At 44.0% G+C, this 20525-nt stretch overlaps 1 protein-coding gene across 2 annotated transcripts in view; it reads left to right on the forward strand.

The window, feature by feature from the left end:
• Positions 1-20525, forward strand: part of TMEM260 (transmembrane protein 260) — a 40251-nt gene that overhangs the window by 4379 nt on the left and 15347 nt on the right. For both annotated transcript variants that reach the window (XM_054068475.1, XM_054068476.1), the window contains exons 2-4: positions 3740-3771; positions 4504-4655; positions 19061-19238. In XM_054068475.1, the coding sequence (XP_053924450.1) occupies positions 3740-3771; positions 4504-4655; positions 19061-19238 (362 nt within the window). The remainder of the gene's footprint in view (positions 1-3739; positions 3772-4503; positions 4656-19060; positions 19239-20525) is intronic.

Raw genomic sequence — 20525 nt, forward strand, 5'->3', positions numbered from 1 at the left:
GGCAGCCACCACTGCTCTGGGCAACCTGGGCCAGGGCCTCCCCACCCTTGCAGGAAAACATTTGTTTGTAAGATCTCATCTAAACCTCCCCTATTTCAGCTTAGAACCATTCCCTTTCATCGTGTCCTTGCACTCCCTGATCGATAACCTTTCTGACTTTCCTGGAGCCCCTTTCAGTACTGGAAGCTGCTCTAAGGTCTCCTTGGAGCCTTCTCTTCTGCAGGCTGAACAACTGTCTCAGCCTGTCCTCATATGGGAGGTGCTCCAGCCTTCAGATCATCTTTGTGGCCTCCTCTGGACTCGCTTTAACAGATCTATGTCTGCCCACCTAAGATATTTTTTAGCTTATTCCCCTGGTTCCACTTGGCTGGAGCAGCCTATGGGGTACTTCAGAGCTGCTGGCTGTCCAGGGTCGCCTGGAAGGTCTCTACATGGGCCCTCTTGAGGTGATTAACTTGCCCATGCTGGAGCATATGGCTCACGCTTCTGCCATCAAAAGCGCTGAAGATACTTTTGTGAGTGAAGAGGTGCTTAAGGATTTGCTGTATCTGCTTTCAGGCAGGGAGCCTTTTATTATATTTTTTTTAAGCTATCTGTATATTTTTAATTGTTCCTGAAGTTTGCACTAATCCTAAAATGTAAAAGGCAATAGGTATTTTCATTGGCAGCTTTCTTGCGTAACTTACAATAAAGAAATGAGAGAATGAATTTTAGAGCTAATTCAGAAACATCCACTGATGTTAAAACAGCTTAAAAAGGGATAAAATAAACTCAACTTAGAAGAAAAAAAAAATGCAACCCAAACCTTCCCTCTGATGTTTCACACATCAGCTCCCAACCTTGTGGGGGATAAATCGGGTTCCAGGCAGTGTTGGAACCCTTGCCTCAATGCCTTGGCTGAGGAATCAAGCCGGACAGTCCAGAATGTATTCACACCAAGATTATACAGGAACGAACGCTTCAGTTTGAGCCGGCGTCTGAAGATGCTGCAGGTCACATTCCATTATGAGAAATAGATTGAAATCACGTTTGTGGATGCTGTAGCTTTCCTATGTGTGCTTTGCCATATAATAATAGTGCTCTGTGCTTTCATAGCCCATAGAGGCTGCCGGTGCCACCCCAGTACGTGGGTGGGAGATGGAGAATTAACCTTATCTCAAATGGTGGGTGTTACACACTCCTTTTGGTTTTGCCAGTGGAATTCAACAGGACCGCAGCCTGGGAGCTTATTTGTGCATGTTTTCTTACTTTTTTTTTCTGCTTAATCCTTACAAGACAAAGTTGTGCTGCTGGCTTTCAAAGCTTGGCAATAGCATCCACCGGTATTTTCATAGGATCATAGAATAGTTTGGGTTGGAAGGGACCTCAAAGTCGGTCCAGTTCCACCCCTCTGCCTTAGGCAGGGACACCTCCCACTGGATCAGGTTGCCCAGGGCCCCATCCAACCTGGCCTTGAACACCTCCAGGGATGGGGCAGCCACCACTTCTGTGGGCAACCTGGGCCAGGGCCTCACCACTCTCATGGTGAAGAAATTCTTCCTTATGTCTCATCTAAATCTGCCCCTCTCCAGTTTATACCCATTGCCCCTCGTCCTATCGCTACAAACCTTTGTAAACAGTCCCTCCTCAGCTTTCTTGTAGCCCTTTCAGGTACTGGAAGGTCGCTATAAGGTCTCCTTGCAGCCTTCTCTTCTCCAGGCTGAACAACCCCAACTCTCTCAGCCTGTCCTTGTATGGGAGGTGTTTCAACCCTTTTATTTATTGCAGCTCTCTGGTTGGTTTGTGTCTGTGCTGCTTTGGGGTTCTTCTTGACTGTTTTGTGAACCAATGTCATAGCAATGTTGAGGAACTTAATCTTTATCCATTTGAGATGCACACATCCCAGAAGGGCTTTAATGAAGGTGTCCCTCACTTGGGACCAACATCCCTGTGATGCGATGAGCATCCACTGCTGTACTGTGAGGCACATGCTGCCGTGCCGGGGAGCCCCTGCGGCGCTGAGTTTAGGGTTTCCTTTCTTAACATCACCTTTTGCTGCGTGCAGGGGGATTAGGTGCTTTCCATCCCTGGAAACATTGGAATTCCAGGAAATTAAAGCAGTCAGCTTGGGATGGAAAGGAATGGGGCCTACAGGAAAGCTTGGGAGGGGCTCTTTGTCAGGGAGTGCAGGGTCAGGACGAGGGGCAACGGCTTTAAGCTAAAAGAGGGGAAATTGAGATGAAATCTTAGGAAGAAATGTGGGGAGCAAATATGAGGGTGGGGAGGCCCTGGCCCAGGTTGCCCAGGGAAATCGTGGCGACCCCATCCCTGGAGGTGTTCAAGGCCAGGTTGGATGGGGCTTGGAGCAACCTGATCCAGTGGGAAGTGTCCCTGCCCATGGCAGGGAGTGGAACTGGATGGGCTTTTAAGGTCCCTTCCAACACAAACTCTTCTGCGATTCTATGACAGTTTTCTCATTGCATCTGGGTTTTTTTGGGCTGTCTTGTCCTAGGCTGAAACTTATCCTAATATAGAGTAGCAATAAAAATAGGTGGTGTTTGCTGTCATGATAAAATCCACATCTGAGGGGCTTTTGTGCAGAAAGCGGCAGGGCTGTTCTCTGGGCATCCTTCGGGGCCGTAGATGCCAACAGCAGTAGTGGGTTGACTTGCATCTCCCCTTTAAAATACATTGTTTAACATAATGTCAAGATTTAAAGGTGCCATTTGTGCAAATCTGCTTCCTTTGTCTTGGATGGTAAGGATGTAATAAGGTAAAGAAATTTAAAATATTGTTAATTTAGCGCTTAAAGCCAACAGTGACCTTCATTTTGTGTTTTTCCCATCTAACACTGGGACAAAGCTACTGCGACCTTGGCACTTGCAAAATTAGCAGGACTGCTAAGACCAGGCTCTGCAAAATTGGTTCATGAAATTTGAGGGAAAGAAGAAAAAACAGCCATAATTTTTAATTTTGTCACCCCTTGGTTGTGCCGTTCATCCCTGAATGTGTTGTTTTGCCTATGGAATATATTTAATGTACGCTATCGGGAGCATTGCAAAATGCTTCATTGTCGTGCTCTAAAAATGCCAAGTAGTGTTAACGATGATGCTAATGTGGATCTTTTTGTGGCAGTTATTTATCCTGAAATGCAAAATCTAACTGATGTTTCTAACGGGAGCGGCTGCTGGAGGCAGCATCCGCTGACAGGTAAAAGAGTCACTTGCAAAGCAGATGCTGCAAGAATCACTTTAGCATCAAGGGAGAGCAGCGTTCCTGAATACATGGATGCAGATTTGTACGATTAATGATCATACGATTAATGATTATATTTTCCCTCTTTAAAACGTTGGGGTTGTTATAATGAGAAATAACCGGGTTGTTGAAGAGACAATGCAGCTTAAGCGTTGCAAACTGTAGTGCTTGAGAGTTATTGAGTAAATTGGTTTTAAATTAAGAATACACCCGCACAAATGTCTGCTGTTGGAATATCTCGGGCCATTCTTTACTCAAGCCTACCTATATTTTCACTTATCTGTTCATAAAAGTCTCACGAAAAACATACAAAAGGTATTTTGTGCAATGACATCAGAGGGAGAAAATATTCTTAGAAAATTTCATGCTGTTAAATCTCTACAGATTTACAGTTTTATCCAGTCAAATTAATGCAAAACCCCAATGCAAGCATTTGGATTTTGAAAACTTTGGAGGAGTGTCATTTCCTAATAGTAATTATTGGTTTTACATTATTTTTTCACAGGGGAGCTGATCACAGCCGCGTATGAGCTTGGAGTAAGTATTAGTTTTATTGTTTAATCAATGCTCTCATTAACAGTTTTAGGAATTAAGGAAGTTTAATTAAGCATGGAGTAAAGTAGATTAATTTATTTTCAAACCACAGTTTTTACTAACTTATAAGTACAGCACGCGACAATTTACTTCAAGTTTTAAATCCAATTAAACTAAATTATAAAGCAAAGGCTTTACTGTATATACAGTAGCTGGCTTATTATCAACCCAAATTTTGTATAAGCTGGGGAGAATAAAATAAATCGGGTTAACAATTTTAATAAGTTTTATTATTTAATAAACTTTATTATGGTGCATGATCCCTTTAGGCAAGACCTTAGGACTGTCAGCGCGGTGGTAATCCGATAGCAGTGTGGTCTTTCAACTTGCGAACCAATAAAATAGTTGAGAAGCTGCTTTTTTTTTTAAAAAAAAAAAAAAAACAGCCTTTTGAATGACCCTAATATACTGTGAACCCAAACAAGGAGCCCTTTAAGGCACTTTAATGAAACGTGGCACCTCCTTTTCTCACCGCCTCACTATTATGGGCGAGGCGTGGAGCCAAATCCACTAAGGAAAAATGTTTGCGGAGTTAAAGTTGGTAACGAAAGGCTGGGATGGGATGATGCACCGCTCGGAGATCCGTTCCCCCCAGCTCCTGCCGCTGGATGCCGGGTGTGCTGCTCTCCTTGTGATTTCAAAGAATTTCACCCTTTTTCAATCCCTTTTCTGTAGGTCGCCCACCCTCCCGGCTACCCCCTGTTCACGCTGCTGGCCAAACTGGCCACGGGGCTGCTGCCCATCGGCTCCCCTGCCTACCGAGTCCATCTCCTCTGCAGCTTGTTGGGAGCAGCTGCCGCCTCTTTGCTTTTTTACACGGTTTTCAGGTAAAGTCATTGAAGGGGTTTTCTCGGTCGCGGGATGCTGGCAGGGCGCTTCCTTGTCAGCTCGGGACATTTCCGAAGGCTCCCTCCCTTCACCTCTGGCCTTCGGACTAGGGTTTTCCCCCTCCCTTTCCAGCTGTAATTAGTTCCTCTGATTAACCCAACAGTGGTTTAATCTGAATTTGACCTTCTTTCCCGCACAAAAGGTCCCTCTCTCTCTTTTTTTTTTTTCCTCTCTCTCTTTCTGTTAAATAATAATAACAGTAATAAGAAAAACTGTGCCCTTGCCCTCACAGAGACGTGACAGGTTGTTCAGGCTCATTATCACAAATCACCGCTCGGTTTAACTAACCAGAACTAATGAAGTTTGTCGTTCTCGAAAGATGCAGATGGTCTGTTTAAATTAACAGGATGAGCTTCACCTATCGGGGAAACCGTGAACTTGGTTTAATTGCAGCTCCTGGCGGAGGCGGATGGGCAGTTGCCTGCCGGCGGTACCCAAGGACCAGGGCAAACATCGGTGTCGGTTGCCTTTCTGTGGTGTAGGTGCTGTTGTTAGTGGGGAGGGGACCGTCCGGAGTCCGTCAGTTCTCCCCGGACCTCTAACCTTGGGAGAAAGGGGAACAATTGGGATGTGCACATGGTTGGGGGTTTTGTTCACCCTCCTTGTCTTTGATGTGCAAGTTCTGGCTGCTCTTAACCTCTGCCTGACCCATATTTGAGAGGATTATTGCAACCCATACAAACAATTTCTGATGTTCTTTTGCAGGGAAAATAGGGCATGTTTGTGGGCTGCAAACATGGAAATCTGAAATGATATTGGGGCGCTTCAGGATGAGACGGGGCGAGATTATTTTGACAAAAGCGTTTCGCTCCCACCCATTTCCAGAGCTGCATCGCTCCTCGGGGAAACCTTCCCGGAAAGCGAGTGCAACCTAGAAATAAAAGCAGGAATAAATGCGGGGAGGGGGAGGGAAGGGATGGGACGGACACGACAGATCCTGCACAACCCAAGAGCCCTGAGCTGACTTAATCTTTGGTCCATAGGGTCCGTTTGCTTGGGTGCATCTTCCTCTGCTGGAGAGGGGTTTCTTTTCGCACATCCCCTTTCACATAGCAATGCGTCAGCTCCAAATTGTGCTCACTGGAATTGCTTAAATAATTCCTAAATATTTCTACAGGCATTTAAAGTGGTTTCTTTACTATTGGGTAATGCATGTAATTAAGTCAGCGTTATTTAGTTTAATATTCTGTATTTTGCAGCGTATTTGGGAAGCTGGAAGTGGCGCTGCCCTCGCGTGCACACTGCCAGGCGCAGCGTCAGGGCACAACTAGCTTTGATTTATTAAAAACTCCTGCAGGGAGTTGCTAAAGATTTGGAATATTCGGTTCTGATTATTTTTCAATGATGATCGTCCCTGTTATTATGGTCTCTATGAAGATCTGCCCCGCTTTTTAGTTTTAACACCAACATGACAGTTCCTTATGTGCCCGTTTTGTGCATGTGAAATGATGCGATTGTCGCTTTAGAGAAATAAAAATACAGGAGAGGAGCAACGGGCTAAATTTATTAATTATTTTTACACTTCGAGAGGTTTAATATTTTCTGTTGTTTTTGTTTAATCGGATTTGGAAGACATCACTTCTGACAAATTTAAAACTTGCATGAAAGAATGGAAAACCTGGAACTGAGAGATGGTAGGAAGTATTAGGATTTGTAGAAAATTATTTCATAGATAGAAGGCTCTGACAGAATCAATTATTCAACTGAGGAGCGATTGATTTTTTTTTGGAAATGAATTGTAAGGTATTGTGGGTCAGTTTTATTTCCAAATTACAATGTTATGGTTTTTCCTTTTAAGGACCTTAAAATTGATTTATTTTTTAAGACATTTATTTAGCAAAAAAAAGTTTTTTCTTTCTCTTGCCATCTACTTTAAAAAGAATTAGATCTTTTGGAAAGCATTTACTGGGTGAAAGCCGTAACTATCTGAAGGCAGCGTGTTTTGGGTTTAACCGGGCTTGTCCGTAATCACAAAGGATCGAAACCCGTCTCTCCAATTCCCCTACATTTTTATGTTTTAATTAAAATTTCACTGATGAGGAGTGACCTCCGTGAGGTGCCAGCGGAGAAGTAGCTGCCTGCTCCTCTCGCCGCCTGAAACGTGGATGTTAATATGAAAATATGTAGATGTTAGGAACACAAATAATTGATGAAGTACACATCCTTCGGGAGCAACACGGTTCAAGTGGCAAATCTCTGCTCAAACAATGGGTACCCTTCAGCGGGGAGGAAACCATCTCTATGGTAATGGGGCTGACGCTGCCCTATTGATCGAGGGGAAGAAGACATTATACAATGTCAGTTGGGTTGTTACAATTTCATTTGTTGTCTGACCTGAACTTAACCTCTAAAACCTTTCTTTTCTCCCCATCAACCGGGCAGGGTTGCTGTTTACCCTCGCGGGGTTTTTCTGTGCCTCCCAGCATCCCAGTACAGTAAATTTTTTATTTATTTTCTTTTTTTTTGTTTAAGAAGCATTTCTCAAATGGATCGGGACGATTTCTTTTACTGCTTAATAAAAAGTTGCGGTTCTCTCTGCGGCTGGGTGGTGTTGGCAATGTTACGGGGGTTGTGGGATTAGGATCGAATTCATGCCTTAAACAGATTTCTCCTCTGCCAGGTGATGGCTGGCAGGATGCTCTGAGCAGGCACTGCTGGGGTCTGTAGGCAACATCCCTGGCATCTCGTTCATTTATTATTATATTACATTAATCATATTATATTAAATCATTAATTTTATTATATTATTTTTTTGAGCACGGATCGTGCTTCTTAAAAACAAAGTTATGTCAAACCATGTCGATGCAAAAAGCCCTTTTGTCAGTAATCCAGACTATCACTGAACCAGTGGCTTACGCCTATGCATTAGTTCTCAAATATGATTTTTTCCCCCCTCTGCACAGCTTTAATAAATTCCTTGTAATTGTAGTAAAATGGCATTTATAAAGAGTTTTTTCGGACTGCTTGTAACTGAGGCAAATAATTCATTTTCGCTTTGAAAGAGGGGGGAGCTGTTTTATGTTTTTAGGACGCAGCAAGTGCGGCTGTAGGATTGTTTCTTTAAACAACTATTTATTTGTTTTACTGTGGGAGGCAAAGCATAGCAAGTTTACAAAGTAAACCAATTATCTTCTTATGATATGATTGCCAAAGTGTCATTTTCTGCACAGATGATGCATTTGCATTCTCTGTTGCGAAGAGAAATAGGATGCTTTCTCCTGCTTTAAGTGCAGGTTTTTTCAGTGTATACCTTTCATAGCTTGGCTGTTTTACTGTATCTGAATATACAGAGCTAATTTATTGCAGGGGCAGTAGCAGAGTAGAGGGTGTCATTGTCCAAAAACTTATGGTAAGTTTTTTCTGGCTTTATTCTGGCTGCATTGCACACGGTTGTTCGAAGAGGGGGAAAAATGTTGCATTAAATTAAGTAGTTCACGTCTCTTCCATTTGTTCTGGGTATCGTGTTAAGTTTTGGACTAATATATAATATTATATATTATATATATTTATGTTCCTTGCCCCTCAAACCTTCCAAGCAGCACACTGTGGTTGTACATGAAAACTGGAGCCAATTCTGCTCCCACTATCCAACAGAAAGAAGCAGTAGGCAAGTTGCATAATGAAATCATCAAAATGACTTGATCATTTTGAAATCATCAAGGTGTTTTGGGAATGGCACTTGACCATCCTGATGGCCCTGAGGTTTCTTGCTCCATTGCCTTGCGTCCTGGACCTCTCATGGGAAGGTCCCTGCATGTTGGAGTACCAGGAGAATGGGTCACCTTTGTGGTCCTCCCCAAGGGACCTCGTGGCTGGTGCTCTCCTAAAACTAACTGCTGTTGGGAGAAGTTGTCTGCTGCCTACAAGTGGGGAAATATCCCATGTCTGTCGGGTGCCTGGCTTTACTGGAGTGGGATTTGTCCTCAAACAGTTTGACTCCTTTCGGGATGCACAGCTTGGGGAAGATGGAGTGATGAGAGAGGAGAGCCTGCTGTGCCGATGCCCCCTCAACTGTCACGAGAAATTACAGTATTGGGCTTTGGGGAAGGAAGAATCTCCTTTGGATTTTTCCAGATTACAATTACTATAGATTAGTGCCATTGTAGCACCACGCAAAGTTAAAAAGAAGTTGTGCTCAGTAACAGGTAGCTCCAAAGTTTTAGGAGGGAGTGAAGAAAGGAAAGTACTCAAGTATTAGTTTACTTTTAGAATATCTACTGTGACCTCTGGCTAAATATATATATTTTTTTTCATAGAATCAAATAATGGTTTAGTCTAGAAGGGACCTTAAAGCCCATTCAGTTCCAACCCCCTGCCATGGGTAGGGACACCTCCCACTGGATCAGGTTGCTCCAAGCCCCATCCAACCTGGCCTTGAACACCTCCAGGGATGGGGCAGCCACCACTTCTTTGGACAACCTGGGCCAGGGCCTCCCCACCCTCACAGGACAACATTTCTTCCTAAGATCTAATTGCTTAATTTTTTCCCTGTTGTCCCCGTAGTAAACTGGCAGTGAGTTCACTCTGTTTGAAGACATTACCAAGTCTATTCATTTGCATTTTGCTCTAAAGTAGCGCATATTAGGCTGCAATAACTCTGCTTCATTTTGAAGGGAGGGGGGGAGAAGCAGGGCAAAAAACTCTCTCTCTCTTTTTTTTAAAGACTGGAGAGTCTTTTCTGACAGCTAGTCAGAGTTAGAATTAGTTCAAGGAAATGTTAATAATGCACTGCCTGGCTTAATCCCTTTGATATCACCAGGTATCCTCCTGTTCATGGGTTAATTGCTTTAAAAGCGGAGGCAATATTCTGAGCGGTGGGCCGCTTCACCTTTTCACAGCTGTTACCATTGAGTGACAACTAAATCCCATGTGTAAGATGAGGAAGAGCTCAATCTCCAATTGGGAGAAAATTTATGTAAACCGCAATCCCTTCAGAATGTGCGGAAGTCACAGACTTTCTTGATTTACTCTGCTTTTCCCAGAAAGCTCCATTGTTCCCTTCCCTAAGTCCCATCAACCCTTTGTAGCAGAATATCACAGCGGCGGCAGATAGCTTGAAATATATAAATGCTATCATAGCTCTGATTAATAGCGGCGCTTATGAGTCAAGTCTGATAACGGAGCAGCTCTCCACTCAATTTCAGATACCGCTAATGGAATCTGTCTCCTGCAATTGTAATGTGAGAAGGGCTAATTTGCCATGGAGCTTGGAGCTGTCACCAGCCGGGGATTGGGGGGTCAGATGGGAGCTGCCAGGTTTTTGCCCTGCAGCTTGTATCTCTCGCTTTGAATAGCGCAGCCCCCTGCCTGCCAGGGAGCTGATAGGCCGCCGGGGGGTTTATGCCACTCTGTACAATAGCGAAGGGCTGCATGGGCTGACTTGGTAATTGTGAAGCCAGCTCATTTTTATTTTATTTTATATTTTATTCTATTTTTTTTCCCTCTTTTTTTCTTTTTTTTTTTTTTTTCTGCAGCTGCATAATTTCTAATAAGGGGTTTTAACAAATGTCAGATTAGGAAAAGTTTCTGCAATTACAAAAAAAAAAAAAAAAAACTTATAAAACATTTAAATAGCTCAAGTCGCTTCCTACCGAGTGTTGGGGGGTTTTTTGGCTGCTGGAAGTAGGCACTAGTTATTACAGGCGCCTGGGATAAAGGCATACCTATTTTCTAAGGATTGTGAATCAAATAATGGGTCCAACTAATCTAACTAATGTACCCTTTCTGCTTGCAAAGACACCGGGAGAGAAGTTCTCGTTTTTAGTGGCTGGAAGCACAATTTTTACAACTCATTATTAGAGATGTGCGAGTACGGGGCGGTATGCATTACAGCAGCACAGCTGTATATGTATTTTATCAGTCTGTTAGGAGTTGTGCTACTCGTTAGAATCGTAGAATGCTTTGGGTTGGAAGGGACCTTTACAGATCATCTAGTTCAGCCCCACCTATAGGAGCAGGGACATCTTTAATTTGATCGGGTTGCTCAGAGCTCCGTCCAACCTGACCTCGTATGTTTCCAGGGATGGGGCATCCACTACCTCCCTGGGAGACCTGTGCCAGTGCCTCACCACACTTACAGTAAAAAATTTCTTCCTTATGTCCAGTGTTAATCTACCCTCCTGTAGTTTAAAATGATTACCCCTCACCTTATCCCTGCACTCCCTCATGAAGAGCCCCTCCCCAGCTTTCCTGGAGCCCCTTTCAGTACTGGGAGGCTACTCTAAAGTCTTCCTGCAGCCTTCTCTTCTCCAGGCTGAACAACCCCAACTCTCTTGGCCAGTTCAACTGCTCTGGGATAGCTTGGCATGGAGGCATTGAATTTCATAATCAGATTTTCTTTGGAAGGGCTCCACTCTGGTGTGGTGCGGGATGTCTCGGGGCATGTGAAGTTTGAGGACAAGAAGTCCCATTCCCCAGTCCCTTCTGAGTCCTTGCAAAGATTCTTCCCATCCCTGGCGTCCAGACCCACTGAGGTCTCTGCTGCCATCCTAGAGCACTTTGCCACAGGGCAGCTTGACCTTTCCAGCAAGAGGAACCGAGGTGGCTTGGCCCCAGGACACACCAGGTGGCATGGAAGATCCCTCTTGCACATGTTGGTGATGTTCACAGGCTCATATTTACCAAAGGGACAGGCAGAGACTCAGTATTATCCTACAGAGGTGCTGTCCTTACTGGACGCATACACTCCAGGAGAACCTATGCAAGAGAGTGGAAAGACCAGCTCCCATTAACCAAAATCCTCGCTAGCTCAATACTCCTTATCCAGGCTGGAGCATCCCCTCTTCAACTTGCAGTATTTCAATAGAAGAATTTCTAAAATGGGTAAGTAGGTGGTGGCAGTCCCTACCTGGATGTGAGAGTTACGGAGCAGAAGTAGCACTGAATGGATGTGGTAGGTGGTGAGGATGCTGCCTGCTTGCCCCCACCCTGAAGCATTGTGAATCTGCTGGAAGGCTGAAGCTGCATGATGCTAAAGTCCCATTTGACGCGAAGGACAGTAGTCGGTTATAACCAAAGTGCTCACTTTAGGTCTGTTTTGTTTGGGTTTTTTTTATGATGCTCCTGTCCATTTGCATCATTTCTGTTCTCGTCTTGTGGCCACAAAGACTCAGCCAGGATTGGCAAGTCAAGCTGTGCTCTCCTGTCCCTGCTTCAGTGCCAGGAGCAGAGGCTCAAAGCAAAGCTTCGGTGGCTATTCAGCTCCAGGTCCTTGAGGAAGAATAAGATCTGGTTTGCTGTTCCCTGTGGTACCTGCGCTGGCTCTTCGGCAGGAGAAACCGCCTTTTGTCCATTGAGTGTTTGTGACTAAGAGGCAGGCAAACCCAGAGGGACTGGGTTTGGGGGGGATAATTATTATTACTGAAGTCCTAAAACTCATGTTGGGATTTGTATTTGTGTTTTCTGTTTAAATATCTCAGCACCAGTGCATCTATTATTACTGAAGTCCTAAAACTCATGTTGGGATTTGTATTTGTGTTTTCTGTTTAAATATCTCAGCACCAGTGCGTCTGCGCACTTAAAATGTATCTGTGGAAAGCTTGGTTGTTCAGTCTTCTCAGTCCCATCCTTTTTCAGCCTATCTTTCCAAGGAGACCTAATGGCAGCCTTTCAGTATTGAAAGGGGCTCCAGAAAAGCTGGGAATGGGCTCTTGATCAGGGAGTGCAGGGATAGGACAAGGAGGAAAGGTTTTAAGCTTAAAGGGGGGTGATTGAGAGGAGCTTTTAGGAAGGAATGTTTTCCTGTGAGGATGGGAAGGGGATCTGGGCCCAGGTTGCCCAGAGCAGTGGTGGCTGCCCCATCCCTGGAGGTGTTCAAGGCTGAACTCGATGGGCTTTATGGTCCTTTCCAACTAAAACCATTCTACAAATATAAAAAAAAAAGTTTGGGTTTTTTTTTTATAAATCAAACAAGCAAAACCTCTTATGTTAATTTTGAGATGTTAAATCTTTAATGCACTGATTGGTTATACCATGAAGTAAAAACAGATTGGAGGGACACATCTTTGCTGCTGGAAAGCAAAGTCACAGCAGCACAGAGGCTGAAGTTGCTTGTGAGCTACCTGGAGCCCATGCTGTCTGCAGGGAACTGCTGACATCAGGGTCATCATCTGCAGGTGCAGAAAGAGACTGAAATTAAAAACAAAAGTCCGTTAATTAGTTTATTAGTGGAGATTTTAAAAAGCGAGAGAGCTTTTTCTTATTCCGCCGCCTAAAGCGGGGCTGAGATCTGCTACCTGTGAACTTTTGGAGGGAACAGAAGGCAGAAATGATCAGCTTATTTCACTGGATACCAATAGGTGTTTCCAGTGTTTAATATATTAGCTTCAAATACAAAACATTCCGATTATCTTATCTTTCTTCCTTATGAATTCAGTGCACTGAAGACTGCTTTTAATGAAGACTTTTTAATTAAATTCTAGTTCCTGTGTATAGCTTTATACCAATAGTTTAATAAGTTTTTGCAAATTATTAAATATAATTGTTATATTTATATTAAGTTGTTGTCATTATTGTCTAAATAAAAACAAAAATGCCAATTGAATTCTTTGTTATATGCATAAAGGTGTGGCCTGTGCTCTTAGGTAGCAAAAAGTATTGCCAAACTTAGAAGGAAGGCTTAATATTAAATTACAAGCTATATTTCAGTCTTTACCATCGAAAGAGAAGGTAAAAACTCTAATTGCAAAGACAGATTAAAATACCTCATTTCAGTTTTCCTGCAAACTCATAATAAAAACTGCATTTAAAATATTCCTGATGAAAGCAAGTTTTCTCCTGCCCATGTCCTTGGAGTGGAGGCCCAGCCATACATTCTTTCGCTTGGGTGGCTGAAAAGGAAAACAAATTATTTATTTATTTATTTATTTATTTTAGTCATTTATGCCTAGGGATGCCGTGGGAAAATATTTCGTACGAAGGACTGCGTAATCTCACCTTTGCTGACTCTCCCTGTCCCTTCTGAGTGCCTTTCCAGATGATGGGAGTGATCAGAAGGTTGTAGTTACTGGAGCGATAAGAAGGGACCTTCTTCCCCCTTGCTTGATTTTGAAAAAGTGCTCCATGTGCTTGAGCGGGTCTTTCCCTAAACTCGTTATTTTGCAAAATCAGAAGTACAAGTTGTTCCCTTGGGTTTTCCTCCGTGTGAGATAAACAAGCCTAGAAGGCAGCTTTTATTCAAGCTCGGTGCTTCAATCCTTCTTGAAGTTCGCCTGGCATGGCAGCTGTAATCCCCCTGGGAGAAGTTATGAAGACTTTCCCCCTGTTGCGTTGGCTGCAAATCTTTTCTTCTTCCATGAGGCGATATCTGTATGCTGATGCTATTTGAACGTCAGAGTATTGCTACTCTGGATGCTTTCTTTTAGCTGACCCAGCCTGCTTCTCCAAGAGGTAGTTCCTAGCCCAAGCCCAGGATTCCTCCTCCAGCAGACAGAACCTTATAGCAGAGTTTTGCCCACCTTTTACTCTTTGTAAAGCCTCTCTTCTTGAGAGAGTTGCTGCAAGTTAGTTTTGTGCCTACTTTGTCTTGATGGATGAACACCGGATGGTTACTAGCATTGCCATGGCTTCTTTGTTGGCAACCCCTTGATCCTCTTATTCCAGTCATCTGTTCTTATACCGGTTCCAAAGACTGGGGGATACATGTTGGCCAATGTAGATGGAAGAGTGTGGGTCTCCAGGCTGGTTGGCAGAGACCGGAGGCTGTGTGCTTGCTGCTTGTCCATTCACTGCAGGACTCATTTGCAAGGAGTGTCTGCGTCAGACCTGGTGTTTGATTTTGGTGGGGCGTGTGTCTACATACCATGAGAAAACGCCTTCTTATGTTCCACACGACAAATGGCTTCTTGGCCTTGCTCCCTCCCTGTCTTAGCGTTGGCAATTGGGTTGCTGAGCTTTTGCTGCATTTAATGGGAAGTCTCCTTTACCTCTTATATGTTGAACTTCTTCCACAATGTACCCTATCTTAAATGAAAATGCTGTCTGTGCCTGTAAGTAAAGGAGCTGTTATCTTCTGGCTTCCTGATTTCCTGCTTCCTCATGGGACATGTCACCAACAGCATCTTCCATTGACGATTGCGCTGTCCTCCTTTGCAAGTTTTTTCATCCTCTTTCTTGGCTTCAAGCTTCTTGATCTCAGGTTCGGAGCTCTATGCCATACCTTTGCTCTTTCAGTTCTTCCTGTCTCTGTTTTGCTCTCATCTTTGTGTCTTTTCTGTGTTTTCATCTCTTTCTGCCTTACCTGTCTAAATGCCCACCAGTGTCGCTCCCACCTTGAAACTGTTCTTTGGTGGTGTAGATGTTTGACCTGTGTTATCCATGCCTGCGTTGCTTTGTCGCCTCCTTGGATAGTGTGTGGATTTGGGGGCTGTCTAAGGCAGGAGAAGTGCAGCACTGTGTCACTCCATGCAAGAGAAGCCCAAGAGGCTGCGAGATGGCAGAGTGCAGTGGCACATGGAGGCCCTCATGTTGATCAAAATGAGCACTATGACCATGTTAACCCAGCTGCAAGGCAGGGCTGGTTTAATTTGGGCCCAGCATTGTGTCAACACAGTTGCATGGCAATCATTTCTACTTGTCCTGCTGGTAGAGCCATAGAAGTCATAGAAATCGTAGAATCTTTAAGGTTGGAAAAGACCTCTAATATCATAAGCCCAACAATACTGTGCCTAGTAAACTGTGTCCCAAAGTGCCACATCTACAAGCTTTTTTAACATCTCCAGGGATGGAGAATCCAACACTTCTATGGGCAGCCTGTTCCAGTGCTTCCCCACTCTTTAAGTGGTGAAGAAATTTTTCCTAATATCCAATCTAAACATCCCCGGCACAACTTGAGGCTGTTTCCTCTCAATCTATCACTTGTTACTTGGTAGAAGAGACCAACACCCACCTCACTACAGTCTCCTTTCAGGTAGTTGTAGAGAGTGATAAAATCTTCCCTCGGCTTCCTCTTCTCTGGTGCTACTTTGCACGACAAACTATTGCATTGGGTAGACCTGCTGGGTGTGTTGACTTTTTTTTCTTTCACGTGGTCTTCATCCTTGTCTGGGGATATCTGCTCTGAGCACTTCCACTTCCATGAGTTTTTTCATGTAAATCTGCAAACTTGTAAATCCATCATTTCCATTGCTTATCTCTGAAAAGAAACCTCTTAGTCTCCAGCTTCCATTTCCTGAAGCTGCTGTCTTGGTGTTCTTCAAGAGCAGAACACTTTTCCATTTGTTTTTTTTAGCATCTAATATCCTTCCTAGGATCATAGAATCATAGAATGGTTTGGGTTGGAAGGGACCTTAAAGATTATTCAGTTCCATACCCCCTGCCATGGGCAGGGACACCTCCCACTGGATCAGGTTGCTCCAAGCCCCATCCATCCTGGCCTTGAACACCTCCAGGGATGGGGCAGCCACTGCTTCTAGGAGCTTAGCACTCCATGCATGCAATGTGCATTCACAAGGTAAGCTTAGCATCCCGGTTTTCCACAAGTTTCACAGGAAACTAAAGGCAGTGCTGGCATCTGTGCACTCTGCTTAGTGCTCGATCCTGACCCTGCACTGCTCGGTGAGCAGAGGTGTCCTCTGTTCCACATCGCTGGGATAAGTCTTTAAGCTTTAGTTGAGTAGCTTTTGCTTAAGCCGTATTTCATAAAAAGTGAATTGCAGGTTTGAGACTTTTTATCAAGAGGATGGGGTTTCTTTCATCTCATTTGAACCCTAATGATACGCTCAAGTCTTTTCTGGGAAAGACAAGGAGAATTGGTAGATGATTATGACATTTGTCTAAAAAGGTTTTGCGGGAGGGTTTTTTTTTACCTTCTATTACTTTACTTCTCTGTAAGAATTTGAAAGGGATTTATGAAGTTGTTTCTTTATAAGGTTTGTGCTGCTTAAAGGGTTTAGTGAAAACTTAGGGATGTTGTGTAGCAGGGTTTGTGTATCAGGGGATCTCTTGGTTTTTAAATACACATGGTCCTGCTACTCTTTCCTGGTAGTTTTCTTTAGGAGCAGAAACCACTCCTGACTTGATTCCTGAGCTTTCCAATTTATCTTTCCTTTTTCTTGATGGTGTCACATCTTTCTAGTAACAGGAAGGAGGAGAGCACAACCAGACCTCTAGAGGCCAAGAACCTTGCCAGACGGGTCTTGTGTCTCACCTCTCCCTTGGAGGGGATGGACTTGGGGCTGCTAGGCTGGCTTAGTAGCGAAACAAATGGAGCAGCATTCATGCCTGTGAATGCCTTTTCTGTATGGAATTGTGTGATTTTGGAATATTATATTAATGCAGTGAGTGACAGAATTCCATGTCAAATACCCAGACCTGTCTTGAACCCCAGTGAAGTTCTGACTTGAGATGAATCCACAGTGGTGGGATGCATTAGTGAGCACAACACTAGACAGTAGTAGTTTGCCTGATTTCCTGCCAAAGGGATCCTACAACACCTTACTTCCAAAGCTTATGGGATACTTTGCAGACAGACTTGGTCTGAAACTGTCCTGCGTGCTGTCAGTTGAGCATTTTTTTTACTTTTTTCCTCCCTTCCATTGATTTTTCAAGACTCCCTTCTGCAATCTTGACGCTGAAACTCTGTGTCGCCCCAAGCTTGTCTTTCTCTGGCCTCAGCCATCTGGGAGTTGTGTTGTTTTTCTCCTTGTTGTAACTGAAATACCTTACTACTCACCCTCCAGCTACATCCTGCAGCTACAGGTCTCAAAATGCTTTACAAAGGAGATAAAAATCCTTAGTTCTGTTTTGCAGATACCTGGGGCAACAGCAGCAGAGTGGCTTGTCCCAGAACACCCATGATGTCTGATGTCAGAGGCAGGGGGAGGAATAGAGACCTGGTCTTCCTGAGCCCCCATCCCAGTCCTCTCACTGCCATGAGCCCAAATTCCCATTTTTAATGGATTAAAAATTCCCATTCTTATTGCACAAGTCCTTCTTTGACATCTACAGAAATAGGTTGGCTGTACCGGGGTCATTTGGGGAAGATGAAAAGAAAGCATAACCAAGGAGAGGAACCTTTGCTAGAGAGTGCTTTGTCAGCACCTCCCTCATCTCTGTTCATAGGGTCTGTAGGTTTTGTTTCCTTAGTCTCCATTTATCTCAGAGTTACGTGAGTAACCCCATAAGCAAGTATTATGTGGACATCCACTCTCCAATCACTGATGGGCAGAACAATCCACCTGGGGACTTTGGCTGTGCTAGTAGATATCGCCAGCATTTAGGAGCAAATTACACATGTAGCTTGATGAAGAGGTTGAATAGCTTATCATAATTTTGCTTTAAACCTGCTGGAAACGTTCGGACTTAATGAAAGTGCATGTCTCTGGAGTGGGACTAGAAAAACACCTAATGTTTGGTAGGGCCTGGCTTCATCTCGCAGTGGGATGGTGAATTTCTGGAGAAGAGCTTTGAATGTAGCCACAGCGATTTCTGTATTTGGATAAGGAGTAATTGAGCTGGTTGTGGTGCCCTACATGGCATCTTTTCAGGGTGACTTCCTGAATAACAGACCTTCCAAACAGGCAGAGCTGAAGCTGCTGCTGACACAACCCAGTGTGAAGAGCCACTATTGGTGAACCGGCATCATAGGTTTCCTGGGCTAAATCCCACCTCGTGGGCTTCCCATGCTGGCTGCAATATCCAGCTGAGTTGGGCAGGCAGCTCTGTGGGGAATGTGTGCCATAATCCCATCTGGGAGTCACAGAGGTGCCCACAGCCATCCCAACAGCCAGTGCTTCACCCGCATCCTCTACTCCCTCCCGCTTGCTGGAGCTGACATCCATCTTCTCCGCTCCTGACCACAGCGGTCGCCTCTCTGCCAGGACCATGGACACAACAGTCCTTACCCATCCCTGAGACACTAAACACCCCCCCCAGGAAAGCTCTGCTAATGCTGTCCATCATCAATAGCTCTAATCCGCTCTTTATTCAGCGCCTTGATGAATTTAAGACTGCACCCTTGCTGGCATCTCCTCCAGCGGAGAGGATCCCATTAAAGGCGTGACTCCCTGGCTTGGCGTACCACAACCTGCTGGGCCATCGCTCATTGGGGTTTCTGAATAAAATTCAATCTTGGAAGTTTTCATGGCACTTGAGAGAAGAAGCCGACTCGTTGGTGTTGGGTCCCTGGCAAATAGGCTGGCTAATGCCTGTTCTTCCTAATTGCAATTCAGTGCCAAGAAATTATTAGGAAGATATTAACCATATAATGTTTTGGCAGGGTGCTGAGTGGCAGTCATCGTTTCTGCTGCTACAGTATGTTTGGAAAAAAAAAAAATTAAAAAAAGAAGGACAATAAAGTAGGCTTTTTTTGTTGGAAAAGAAGATTTCATGTTATCTGTGTTTGCAGGCTTTCTGGCTCATATGCTGGAGGAATCCTTGCTGCGGGGGTGTTTTCATTTTCTCGTCTAACATGGCAGTGGTCCATCACGGCGGAGGTTTTTAGCTTAAACAATTTGTTTGTGGGGCTGCTGATGGCTCTTACCGCACATTTTGAGGAGGCATCCACTGCAAAAGAGAGATCAAAGGTAAAACATGTCAAACAAAGTGAATAGTTCTTTTTTTTTTTTTTCAATTAGTTATCAGGTCTGTTTAATTTCCTATTCATTTAGTGCTGATTTAGTTTCGTTTAAATAAAGAAGGCCAAATTTGGGGACTGGGTTAAGCACCAGTGCTGGGTGGTGTCCATCCCTGCCCTACTCAAGGTGCTCAAAAGTGAGTTATAGAATCATGGAATCAAAGAACGGTTTCGGTTGGGAGGGACCTTAGAGCCCATCCAGTTCCACCTCCCACTGGATCAGGCTGCTCCAAGCCCCATCCAACCTGGCCTTGAACACCTCCAGGGATGGGGCAGCCACCACTGCTCTGGGCAACCTGGGCCAGGGCCTCCCATCCTCACAGGAAAAAACTTCTTCCTAATATCTCATCTAAATCTCCCCTCTTTCAGATTAGAACTGTTCCCCCTCGTCCTATCCTCATACTCACTGATCAAGAGCCCCTCCCCAGCATTCCTGGAGGCCCTTTCAGTACTAGAAGACCACTATAAAGTCTCCTTGGAGCCTTCTCTTCTCCAGGCTGAACAACCCCAAGTTTCTCAGCCTGTCATAACCCTGTATGCTTTGCTTAAGGGTTGTGTTGGGACCTGTTGGATGGGTTTGAGTTTGGTTTTTTTGAAACATATAGGGTGGAAACAGGAGAAGCAAAATAATTTTTGTCTAAATTTTTTTAGAGCAAAATTTGGTTTCCTTTATCAAAGACTCAAATTGGGCTGTGGGTGTTCATGGTTTTGTTTCCAGAAGTGCTATTTTTCCTTGAGGTAAATAGATATACTCTACAGGAAACTTCATCTAATCAGAAACCCACGTTTCTACTGAAAAACTGAAACAACCAAATTTTCAGTCAGTCCTTGTTTTGAAATTAAATGTGCCCCTGAAATAATGGCATTGTTAAATACAGAGACTTAAAATTTCATGCTGTATTTTTTACTTCATAAACAGCCTAGGCAGCCATATGATATTTTTATTCAGCAGCCTTGTTCTTTCTGCTTCTATTTGCCCGAACATCTGATTTCTTCTCCTCTCACAGACGTGTCTGCTGTGACTCCCGTAAATTGTGTGAATAAAAGGATTTTTGTTGGGCTAGGCTAGAATTTCAGGAGGCTGCACTGGTAGTTCACTCAGCTTCACAAGTTCTCAAATAATATGGTTTATCAGTGGTTATAGAGACTTTGTTTCACCATTGGATTTTATTTTTTTTTTTTGAATACTGTCGCAAGATCCCTGCAATCTCAACTCCACGAAGATGGAGTTGGACAT

The sequence above is a fragment of the Cuculus canorus genome, chromosome 5 (genome assembly GCF_017976375.1).
Source record: "Cuculus canorus isolate bCucCan1 chromosome 5, bCucCan1.pri, whole genome shotgun sequence".
Classification (NCBI taxonomy): Eukaryota; Metazoa; Chordata; class Aves; order Cuculiformes; family Cuculidae; genus Cuculus; species Cuculus canorus.